General features: G+C 33.1%; 1 protein-coding gene across 15 annotated transcripts in view; it reads right to left on the reverse strand.

Moving 5' to 3' along the window:
- Positions 1 to 2,223, reverse strand: part of LOC111232438 (prominin-1-A-like) — a 77,403-nt gene extending 75,180 nt beyond the window's left edge. For all 15 annotated transcript variants that reach the window (XR_002665556.1, XR_002665553.1, XR_002665555.1 and 12 more), the window contains exon 1: positions 1,700 to 2,223. Coding sequence is in view for 5 of the 15 variants with exons in the window: in XM_022759957.1 (XP_022615678.1) it covers positions 1,700 to 1,937 (238 nt within the window). In the remaining 10 variants the exon portion in view is untranslated. The remainder of the gene's footprint in view (positions 1 to 1,699) is intronic.
- Between the last annotated feature and the right edge of the window lie 10,316 nt (positions 2,224 to 12,539).

Genomic DNA, 12,539 nt, shown 5'->3' on the forward strand with positions numbered 1-12,539 from the left:
AGGAAGAGGAACTGTTCACAGTCAGATCTGTTTTCATTGCACCAGACTTTGAAAGATGTAGGTGTGGAGACTGAATGTCATTTTATTTTGGGTTTTTTTTTTTTTTTTTGCTGAACTGTCCCTTTAAAGGCTGACTACAAGATTTTAAAAGATTTCTTCTTCTTTTTTTTTTTGCAGTTCTTTGCTCGAGGATTCAATGATTCATTCCTGAAATGTCTGCTGGACGAAGGCTAACACTGTGGCTCACCACAGGCTGAACATGCACCCAACATAAACAGAGCTCCACTCCGACATCTGCACCACCTCCAGTCACAAACCACTGGAGTGGAAACGCTTCGCAGATTCTTTTCCTCACTTGTCTTATAGATTTTAATGTGACTCCAAGTTATGATTTCCAACAATCGGCTCGGTGCAGAGGGAATTCCTGCAACATGCCGTTGCAGAAAAGACAGGCTCTGCAACTCGCTGTGCTTTGCTGCAAACCAGCCTGAAAACATCAAACCACATCTGACAGTTCACTGGATGTGTCGTGCTAAACATCCTTGCACGCGCTGCTGCTGTTAATAAGCAGATGGCCTTTGCCTACGCCATCTAAATTCTGATGAACCCAAACATAATAATGAATCCCTCTGGGCGTTTTCTAATCAAAGGAATGACAAAACTCTGGCCTCTCAAAAGTGTTTACAAGCAGCTGAACTGTTGCGTACAGACCAACACTTTCCACATGATTTCCACTCTTAGTGTTGCATCATTTGTTTGATGCACCCATGAATGAACTAACAGCTTCACTGGGCAGTGGTCCGTCTGTTCCATAGGATTAGACCCCTGAGTGCTGGTGACAAACTGGAAACTAAAAGGCCAACAACATATGGAGCAGGGGCTTATGGGATTACCCAATTAACAAGGTGACTCAGAGAGCTGCTAATCTGCAGAATGTTCTGCTGTAGTACAGACACAGACTGTGACGCATGGAGGGGAAGCGCATCTTTTGGGCGTCCACGGCCCAATTAAACACACACACCTCATGTGTGTTTGGTTAAGCAGTCAGGTCTAATTGTATTAAATGTTGAGCCATGCGCTCTGGGTGTCTGGGTGCTCCAACAAACATTCACTTCCTCATCCAGGCAAGAAAAAAAACAATGTGCGTAAAACCGGTCACCGAGCACGTGATGCTGTCAGCAAGAGGTTCATTAATTGTAATTATCCCGACACAAAGTGCGCTGCGGGCAGAAACACCACCTTCAAGTGCTGCTGTCAGCTCTGCGCGCAAATCAAAACGCGCGCTGCGTGGAGGGACAAATGACGCACAAATGGGCCACAAATCCGCGAGTGGACACTTTTAATCAGAAGCACTGGAAACGGGCTCTGTTGATTCTGTTGATCCAGAATCACTCATGAAAAGTTAATGAAACATATTTGTGTGCAGAGTGCGGGCGCAGTAAAAAAAAAAAAAAAAAGAAGTGCCAACTAGATTTGATGTAGTTGATTTGATTTGATTATTATTCCAGAAACCAACCAGTCCCGCAGGAACCCAAACGGGACCCACTCTATTAATACCTGTTAATCACTTACAATACTGTCACAGCCAATGAAAGCTTCCAGAAGTGAATATTCCCTGTTGCATTCTCTGGAAATACCTGTCAATCCCTGACACATTTCATGTATTTGCGAGGCAGTGGGACTGGACGGGGATTCTTACCTTGTGGAAAAGCGTTGGGTTGCACCACGTACAGAAAAGTGTGAACCATGTGGAACAGAATCCCTATCGGTCCCGGTTCGTAATGGGCCAGTGTCTCGTAAACTCCCGCAGGCACATAACCGAAATCCAACTTTCCCGGGGGTGGGAGTCTCCGCGGCTCCGTCTCTTGCTGGAGTTCGCCGGACGCTGAGAGCACCCCCAGCAGCAGCAGCAGCAGGAGGATCCCGGTCTTCCACATCGTGTCCAAACGAGACCCCGACCTGTCGTCAAACTGGGGTTAAATAGAGATGAATATGAGCTGGAAGACGCCCGCCTGGATTCTTCTCTTCCTTATCAAAGAGAAAGGCGTGAGAGTAAATGTGAAAAGTGTCCAGATGGATGGACCGCAGCTTTTTAAGTCGTGCTGCCCGCGGAGAGACTCTTCACGCGCATCCTTCCCCACGGTCTGAGGCTCCCTGACGGACGCGAACCGGGTGATCTTCTCCCCCTTCTCCGGTCTTCAGTCCCATCGAGATGAGCGCGCCTGTCGCTACCACTCCAGCATCTGTGCGTCACGGGAGCGGGCGGGGGTGCGCGCCGCCGCCGCTGCCGCCGCGTCTACACAAGGAGGACTGGCCCAGAGGGAAGCGCTCCTCCTGCCGGGAGAGGAGGATGGAGAGAATATCAACAGCCTGTATTTCAGAAGGTCTCTGATGCCTCCAATGGATGGAACAGCCTGAAAAATAACAAGTATTTATCACCGTGGCACAAATGATATGAACTGAAATCAATGAGGGAAATAGACAGTGGAACTGACTAGCCTACATTTATTTAACTACTTTACTTTGTGGAACTTACCAATTTACCTATATTTATTTATTTGCAGTGACGTCATATTAGATCATTCCAATGTGCCCTCCAAAAGGCATTTAATCCACTGAATGGGGGAGGGGGGGGGGGGGGGGCTATCTGAAGACTGACGTCATATGATAATATCACAGTGGTACCTCAACATCACCAGAAAAATGTCAACTAATGTTGTTTAACCTTGTTAGCTAGCGTTAACTAGAAAGCTAACCCTGGCTTCTGTTGTCTGTAGGCTAGCAGTCAGGTGGACGACAGGAGAAAACATAAAATGGTGGATATATCAAAGTATGAGTTTAATTTCTGTTGGAAAATCCCATGGAAAATGTCACCATGAATACTGTGACTATTTTATTGACTATGAAGTTTTCATACCTTACTTGCTTTTATCTATACATCTGGTAGCACGGTGGTACAGTGGTTGGAACTGTTGCCTCATAGTCAGAATGTACAGGGTTTGAACCCTGTGCCTGAGGCGTTTCTGTGTGCAGTTTTTATGCATTATGAATGATCTGTTCATGAGGCAGCACAGTGGAACGGTGGTTAGAGCTATTGCCTCACAGTGAGAAGGTAGTGGGTTTGAACCCAAGGCCTGGGGCCTCTCTGTTTGGAGTTTGCATATTCTCCCTGTACCTTCATGGAGTCTCTGCAGTAGTCCAATGACATAAACATTACATTAACTGGCGACTCTAATGCCTTACTATACTATGACCTTTGATACCTAACTGTACAATGGCGTTTTTATGCCTTACTATACTATGACATTTTTATGCCTTACTATTCTATGACTTCTTTATGCCTCTGTTAGGAAAATTATCAAATAAAACTCAGGAACACCATCTGAAAATTATAAGAGTAGGATATTTATTCTTGCAGCAAGGGAACAAGTTACACACCAGAGCTCACAGTGCAAATGATCAACGGATGCAAGATTCACAGAATCTTATACACAGAATACGTGAGAGTGACCTTGCATTGTTGCTGAAATGAGACAGACATAATAGAGCCTGATCATAGTTGATCAATGTTTTGGTGTACTGGCCGGGAGAAACAGCGAAGGTCACTGCGCTCCTCTCGGACAACATCTGTCTTACAAGCAAAACACAATAATAGAAAGTTCTATTCAGGATAATACAGTTTCTCAGGATAATACAGGATAATACAGTTTCCCTCTAAGATGTTTATGTTATTCATAAAGTATCACAATTTTTCCAACATTTCCCTCCTGTTAATACTTTATGAACTTCCAGAAAATAAAAAACTCAATTTAAAGCATTTCATCACACAATAAGAATTCTTACTATATACATACAAGTGAATTAGGTTCATCCGTATTTTCCACACACTACTCTTCCTCACAGATTTTCATAGTGTTTACTTGTGTGTACTTTCATTATCAACCTCATCAACATCAATATCAGTTGGTATGTATTGGTACATCATAGTTTTTGTTATGGCAGTATCAATCAGCCTTTGGATGAGTCCTCATAGACATGGTATGCAACAACAACCACAGACAGGAAGAAGAGCCGCTGCAACTGAAATAGAGACTAGAAAAGAAGAGATTAGTCCACTCCACCTCCCAAACCAATTCTCCATCATTCTGGTAAAGGGGTTGTCTACACCAGCATTTTCTGCCAGCTCCTGTGAGAGAGTGTCAGGACCTCGGATGGCTTAGTAAATGCTTCCATCAGGGGCTTGTATTGTTTGGAATGAAAGGTGCAACACATCTCACGAACTCTTACAAAACCCGTCCTTTTCGCTAAGAGCATATCCAGGGCCATTCTGTTACATGTCATGCCATCAGGTTTATTTTCTTCTAATTGTTCAGCTATTTCTTTAAACCATCTTGGTGTGTAGTTCAAACGTTGTTGGTATAAATAAATGTTAATTTTATCATTACATTTTTAATTGATTGTAACCCACCAAAAAGAACATGACTCAAATCTGAGCGGTTCCCTTGATATTCGAGCTTTGATTTCGTCAGGCACCTCGAGGCACCCCGATTCATCGATGTATACTGTGGGTTATCAAGATGATCCGAGAGGATTTGTTCTGCCGTTTTTATTCTATTGTGATATTGGAACATTCCTCTTTGATGCTACAGTATCAGTCAAGGGCAATACATAGAATGGCATAACTAATTGGATCAGAGCACATTTCCCTTTCCAGTCATAAGGTAACATTGACCTCAGTGTTTTACCTCCACAGAACCACCACACATCAGCGCGAGGAGTGGACTGGTCCTTTAACCAGTCGTCCTGAATGCCTGTGCCGTTAATTGATAATGTAACGTTGCACCACGACAGCTCCCCCACATCCTGCCCCGATCCTCTTCGCTCGATACAGGTGTAATTACCTGCATACGGGCTGAAATGAGGCGGTTGGGTTTCTGCAGTTGGAGGGAACAGATAGTGCAAGATGGTACAGTCCTTGAGAGGGTTAGGAGAGTTGAATAGCCTGAGCATACACTGAAATCCATCTGGATCATTGTTTTGATTTAAGGGAAATGGAACTGTGCCTAACCCAGGCCTGGCTGCCGCACATGCTAGACAGATAGTTGTATTTGGTTTATTGTTTTGTGCCGTATAAATTAACCATCGAAGCCATTCATTTGTCTCAACAAACCCTGTCTCAGTAGCTACTTTATCCATTATAGTTGCATTAGTGAGATCTAGGTAAGTCACAATGTTTTATATCTTACTGTACTATGGTGCTTTTTGACTTTTTATGCCTTACTATACTATGACTTTTTTATGCCCCACTATAATATGTTGTTTTTTGATGTTTTTATGCCTTACTATACTATGTTTTTTGACACTTTTATGCCTTACTATACCATGACTTTTGTATGCCTTACTATACTATGATTTTTTTTGACATTTTTATGCCTTACTACACTATGACATTTTTATGCCTTACTATACTATGACTTTTTTGACGTTTTTATGCCTTATTATATTAAAACTTTTTATGCCTTACTTTACTATGACATTTTTATGCCTTACTATACTATGTTGTTTTTTGACGTTTTTATGCCTTACTATAATATGACATTTTTATGCCTTATTATAATATGACATTTTTATGCCTTACTTTACTATGACCTTTTTATGCCTCACTATACTTTGACTTTTTTATGCCTTACTATACTATGACATGTTTATGCCTTACTATACTATAACGTTTTTATACCTTACTTTACTATGTTGTTTTTTGACATTTTTATGCCTTAGTATCCTATGATGTTTTTTGAAATTTTTATGCCTTATTATAATATGACTTTTTATGCCTTTCTATACTATATTGTTTTTTTTGACATTTTATGCCTTTCTTTACTGTGACCTTTTTATGCCTCACTATACTATGTTGTTTTTTGACGTTTTTATGCCTTACTATACTATGTTGTTTTTTGACGTTTTTATGCCTTACTATACTATGATGTTTTTTAACATTTTTTATGCTTTACTATACTATGATGTTTTTTGACATTTTTATGCTTTACTATACTATGACTTTTTTTGCCTTATTATACAATTATGTTTTTTTGACTTTTTATGTCTTATACTAGGATTTTTTATGCCTTACTATACTATGAAGTTTTTTGACATTTTTATTCCTTAATATACTGTGACTTTTTTATGCCCCACTATACTATGTTGTTTTTTGACATTTTTATGCCTTACTATGCTATTACGTTTTTTTTTTTACATTTTTATGCCTTACCATACTATGATTTCTTTTTTAAATTTTTATGCCTTATTATAATATGACCTTTTCATGCCTTCCTTTACTATGACATTTTTATGCCTTACTATACTGTGACATTTTTTGTGCCTTACCATACTATGTTGTTTTTTGACATTTTTATGCCCCACTATACTATGATGTTTTTTGACATTTTTGTGCCTTACTATAAAAGTATGTTTTTTTTTTACTTTTTATGCCTTACTATACTATGACATTTTTTGACATTTTTATGCCTTATTATACTATGACTTTTTTATGCCTCACTATACTATGTTGTTTTTTGACGTTTTTATGCCTTACTATACTATGATGTTTTTTGACATTTTTATGTCTTATTATACCATGACCTTTTTATGCCTTACTATACAATGATGTTTTTTTTACTTTTTATGCCTTACTATACTATGATGTTTTGTGACATTTTTATGCTTTACTATACTATGACTTTTTATGCCCCACTATAATATGTTGTTTTTTGATGTTTTTATGCCTTACTATACTATGTTTTTTGACACTTTTATGCTTTACTATACCATGACTTCTGTATGCCTTACTATACAATGATTTTTTTTGACATTTTTATGCCTTACTATACTATGTTTTTTGACACTTTTATGCTTTACTATACCATGACTTCTGTATGCCTTACTATACTATGACTTTTTTTGCCTTATTATACAATGTTTTTTTGACTTTTTATGCCTTACTATACTATGACTTTTTATGCCTTATTATACTATGACCTTTTATGCCCCATTTTACTATGTTGTATTTTGACATTTTTATGCCTTACTATACTATGACCATTTTATGCCTTACTATATTCTGACTTTTTTGCCTTATTATACAATGATGTTTTTTTTTACTTTTTATGCCTTATTATACTATGACTTTTTATGCCTTATTATACTGTGATGTTTTTTTGACATTTTTATGCGTTACTATACCATGACTTTTTTATGCCTTACAATACTATGACTTTTTTTTGCCTTACCATACTATGATGTTTTTTGACATTTTTATGCCTTACTATACCATGACTTTTTTATGCCTTACAATACTATGACTTTGTTTGCCTTACTATACAATGATGTTTATTTGACATTTTTATGCGTTACTATACTATGACTTTTTTGCCTAACCATACTATGTTTTTTTGGGGTTTTTTGTTACATTTTTATGCCTTAGTATACTATGACTTTTTTTGCCTTACTATACAATGATGTTTTTTTGACTTTTTATGCCTTAATATACTATGACATTTTTTGACATTTTCATGCCTTACTATACTATGACCTTTTTTGACGTTTTTATGCCTTATTATACTATGATGTTTTTTGACATTTTTATGCTTTACTATACTATGACCTTTTTATGCCTTACTATACTATGACATTTTTGGACATTTTTATGCCTTATTGTACTATGACTTTTTTATACCGCACTATACTATGTTGTTTTTTGATGTTTTTATGCCTTACTATACTATGACCTTTTTATGCCTTACTATACTATGACTTTTTTTGCCTTATTATACAATGATGTTTTTTTACTTTTTATGCCTTACTATACTATGACTTTTTATGCCTTATTATACTATGACCTTTTATGCCCCACTATACTATGACATTTTTTTGACATTTTTATGCCTTATTATACTATGACTTTTTTATACCGCACTATACTATGCTGTTTTTGATGTTTTTATGTCTTACTATACTATGACCATTTTATGCCTTACTATATTATGACTTTTTTGCCTTATTATACAATGATGTTTTTTTTACTTTTTATGGCTTATTATACTATGACTTTTTTATGCCTTACTATACTATGATTTTTTAATGCCTTACCATACTATGATGTTTTTGGACATTTTTATGCCTTACTATACTATGACTTTTTATGCCTTATTATACTATGACTTTTTATGCCTTATTATACTATGACTTTTTATGCCTTATTATACTATGACTTTTTATGCCTTATTATACTATGACTTTTTATGCCTTATTATACTATGACTTTTTATGCCTTATTATACTATGACTTTTTATGCCTTATTATACTATGACTTTTTATGCCTTATTATACTATGACTTTTTATGCCTTATTATACTATGACTTTTTATGCCTTATTATACTATGACTTTTTATGCCTTATTATACTATGACTTTTTATGCCTTATTATACTATGACTTTTTATGCCTTATTATACTATGACTTTTTATGCCTTATTATACTATGACTTTTTATGCCTTATTATACTATGACTTTTTATGCCTTATTATACTATGACTTTTTATGCCTTATTATACTATGACTTTTTATGCCTTATTATACTATGACTTTTTATGCCTTATTATACTATGACTTTTTATGCCTTATTATACTATGACTTTTTATGCCTTATTATACTATGACTTTTTATGCCTTATTATACTATGACTTTTTATGCCTTATTATACTATGACTTTTTATGCCTTATTATACTATGACTTTTTATGCCTTATTATACTATGACTTTTTATGCCTTATTATACTATGACTTTTTATGCCTTATTATACTATGACTTTTTATGCCTTATTATACTATGACTTTTTATGCCTTATTATACTATGACTTTTTATGCCTTATTATACTATGACTTTTTATGCCTTATTATACTATGACTTTTTATGCCTTATTATACTATGACTTTTTATGCCTTATTATACTATGACTTTTTATGCCTTATTATACTATGACTTTTTATGCCTTATTATACTATGACTTTTTATGCCTTATTATACTATGACTTTTTATGCCTTATTATACTATGACTTTTTATGCCTTATTATACTATGACTTTTTATGCCTTATTATACTATGACTTTTTATGCCTTATTATACTATGACTTTTTATGCCTTATTATACTATGACTTTTTATGCCTTATTATACTATGACTTTTTATGCCTTATTATACTATGACTTTTTATGCCTTATTATACTATGACTTTTTATGCCTTATTATACTATGACTTTTTATGCCTTATTATACTATGACTTTTTATGCCTTATTATACTATGACTTTTTATGCCTTATTATACTATGACTTTTTATGCCTTATTATACTATGACTTTTTATGCCTTATTATACTATGACTTTTTATGCCTTATTATACTATGACTTTTTATGCCTTATTATACTATGACTTTTTATGCCTTATTATACTATGACTTTTTATGCCTTATTATACTATGACTTTTTATGCCTTATTATACTATGACTTTTTATGCCTTATTATACTATGACTTTTTATGCCTTATTATACTATGACTTTTTATGCCTTATTATACTATGACTTTTTATGCCTTATTATACTATGACTTTTTATGCCTTATTATACTATGACTTTTTATGCCTTATTATACTATGACTTTTTATGCCTTATTATACTATGACTTTTTATGCCTTATTATACTATGACTTTTTATGCCTTATTATACTATGACTTTTTATGCCTTATTATACTATGACTTTTTATGCCTTATTATACTATGACTTTTTATGCCTTATTATACTATGACTTTTTATGCCTTATTATACTATGACTTTTTATGCCTTATTATACTATGACTTTTTATGCCTTATTATACTATGACTTTTTATGCCTTATTATACTATGACTTTTTATGCCTTATTATACTATGACTTTTTATGCCTTATTATACTATGACTTTTTATGCCTTATTATACTATGACTTTTTATGCCTTATTATACTATGACTTTTTATGCCTTATTATACTATGACTTTTTATGCCTTATTATACTATGACTTTTTATGCCTTATTATACTATGACTTTTTATGCCTTATTATACTATGACTTTTTATGCCTTATTATACTATGACTTTTTATGCCTTATTATACTATGACTTTTTATGCCTTATTATACTATGACTTTTTATGCCTTATTATACTATGACTTTTTATGCCTTATTATACTATGACTTTTTATGCCTTATTATACTATGACTTTTTATGCCTTATTATACTATGACTTTTTATGCCTTATTATACTATGACTTTTTATGCCTTATTATACTATGACTTTTTATGCCTTATTATACTATGACTTTTTATGCCTTATTATACTATGACTTTTTATGCCTTATTATACTATGACTTTTTATGCCTTATTATACTATGACTTTTTATGCCTTATTATACTATGACTTTTTATGCCTTATTATACTATGACTTTTTATGCCTTATTATACTATGACTTTTTATGCCTTATTATACTATGACTTTTTATGCCTTATTATACTATGACTTTTTATGCCTTATTATACTATGACTTTTTATGCCTTATTATACTATGACTTTTTATGCCTTATTATACTATGACTTTTTATGCCTTATTATACTATGACTTTTTATGCCTTATTATACTATGACTTTTTATGCCTTATTATACTATGACTTTTTATGCCTTATTATACTATGACTTTTTATGCCTTATTATACTATGACTTTTTATGCCTTATTATACTATGACTTTTTATGCCTTATTATACTATGACTTTTTATGCCTTATTATACTATGATGTTTTTTGACATTTTTATGCCTTACTATACTATGATGTTTTTTGACAGTGACTTTTTTATGCCTTGTTATACTATGACTTTTTTATGCCTTAGTATACCATGATCATTGTATAGTAAGGCACAAAAAAGTCATAGTGAAGTAAGGCATAAAAAGGTCATAGTATAGTAAGGCATAAAAAGATCATAGTATTGTAAGGCATAAAAAAGTCATAGTATAGTAAGACAAAAAAAAGTCAAAAAACATCATAGTATAGTAAGACAAAAAAAAGTCAAAAAACATCATAGTATAGTAAGACAAAAAAAAGTCAAAAAACATCATAGTATAGTAAGACAAAAAAAAGTCAAAAAACATCATAGTATAGTAAGACAAAAAAAAGTCAAAAAACATCATAGTATAGTAAGACAAAAAAAAGTCAAAAAACATCATAGTATAGTAAGACAAAAAAAAGTCAAAAAACATCATAGTATAGTAAGACAAAAAAAAGTCAAAAAACATCATAGTATAGTAAGACAAAAAAAAGTCAAAAAACATCATAGTATAGTAAGACAAAAAAAAGTCAAAAAACATCATAGTATAGTAAGACAAAAAAAAGTCAAAAAACATCATAGTATAGTAAGACAAAAAAAAGTCAAAAAACATCATAGTATAGTAAGACAAAAAAAAGTCAAAAAACATCATAGTATAGTAAGACAAAAAAAAGTCAAAAAACATCATAGTATAGTAAGACAAAAAAAAGTCAAAAAACATCATAGTATAGTAAGACAAAAAAAAGTCAAAAAACATCATAGTATAGTAAGACAAAAAAAAGTCAAAAAACATCATAGTATAGTAAGACAAAAAAAAGTCAAAAAACATCATAGTATAGTAAGACAAAAAAAAGTCAAAAAACATCATAGTATAGTAAGGCATAAAAATGTCAAAAAAACATCATTGTATAGTAAGGCAAAAAAAGTGATAGTATAGTAAGGCATAAAAAGATCATAGTATAATAAGGCATAAAAACGTCAAAAAAGGTCATAGTATAGTAAGGCATAAAAAGATCATAGTATATTAAGGCATAAAAAGTCAAAAAAACATCATAGTATAGTAAGGCATAAAAAAGTCATAGTATTGTAAGGCATAAAAAAGTCATGTTATAGTAAGGCATAAAAATGTCAAAAAACATCACAGTATATAGTAAGTCATTAAAAAATCATAGTATTGTAAGGCATAAAAATGTCAAAAAAACATTGTATAGTAAGGCAAAAAAAGTCATAGTATAGTAAGGCATAAAAAGATCATAGTATAATGAGGCATAAAAACGTCAAAAAAGGTCATAGTATAGTAAGGCATAAAAATGTCAAAAAACATCATAGTATAGTAAGACATAATAACGTCAAAAAACAACATAGTATGGTAAGGCATAAAAAGTCAAAAAAACATCATTGTATAGTAAGGCAAAAAAGTCATAGTATAGTAAGGCATAAAAATTTCAAAAAACATAGTATAGTAAGGCTATGACTTTTTTATGCCTTACTATACTATGACTATTTTATGCCCCACTATACTATGTTGTTTTTTGACGTTTTTATGCCTTACTATACAATGACTGTTTTTTGCCTTACCATACTATGTTGTTTTTTGACATTTTATGCCTTACTATACCA

The sequence above is a fragment of the Seriola dumerili genome, unplaced genomic scaffold (genome assembly GCF_002260705.1).
Source record: "Seriola dumerili isolate Sdu_G_001 unplaced genomic scaffold, Sdu_1.0 BDQW01000331.1, whole genome shotgun sequence".
NCBI lineage: Eukaryota > Metazoa > Chordata > Actinopteri > Carangiformes > Carangidae > Seriola > Seriola dumerili.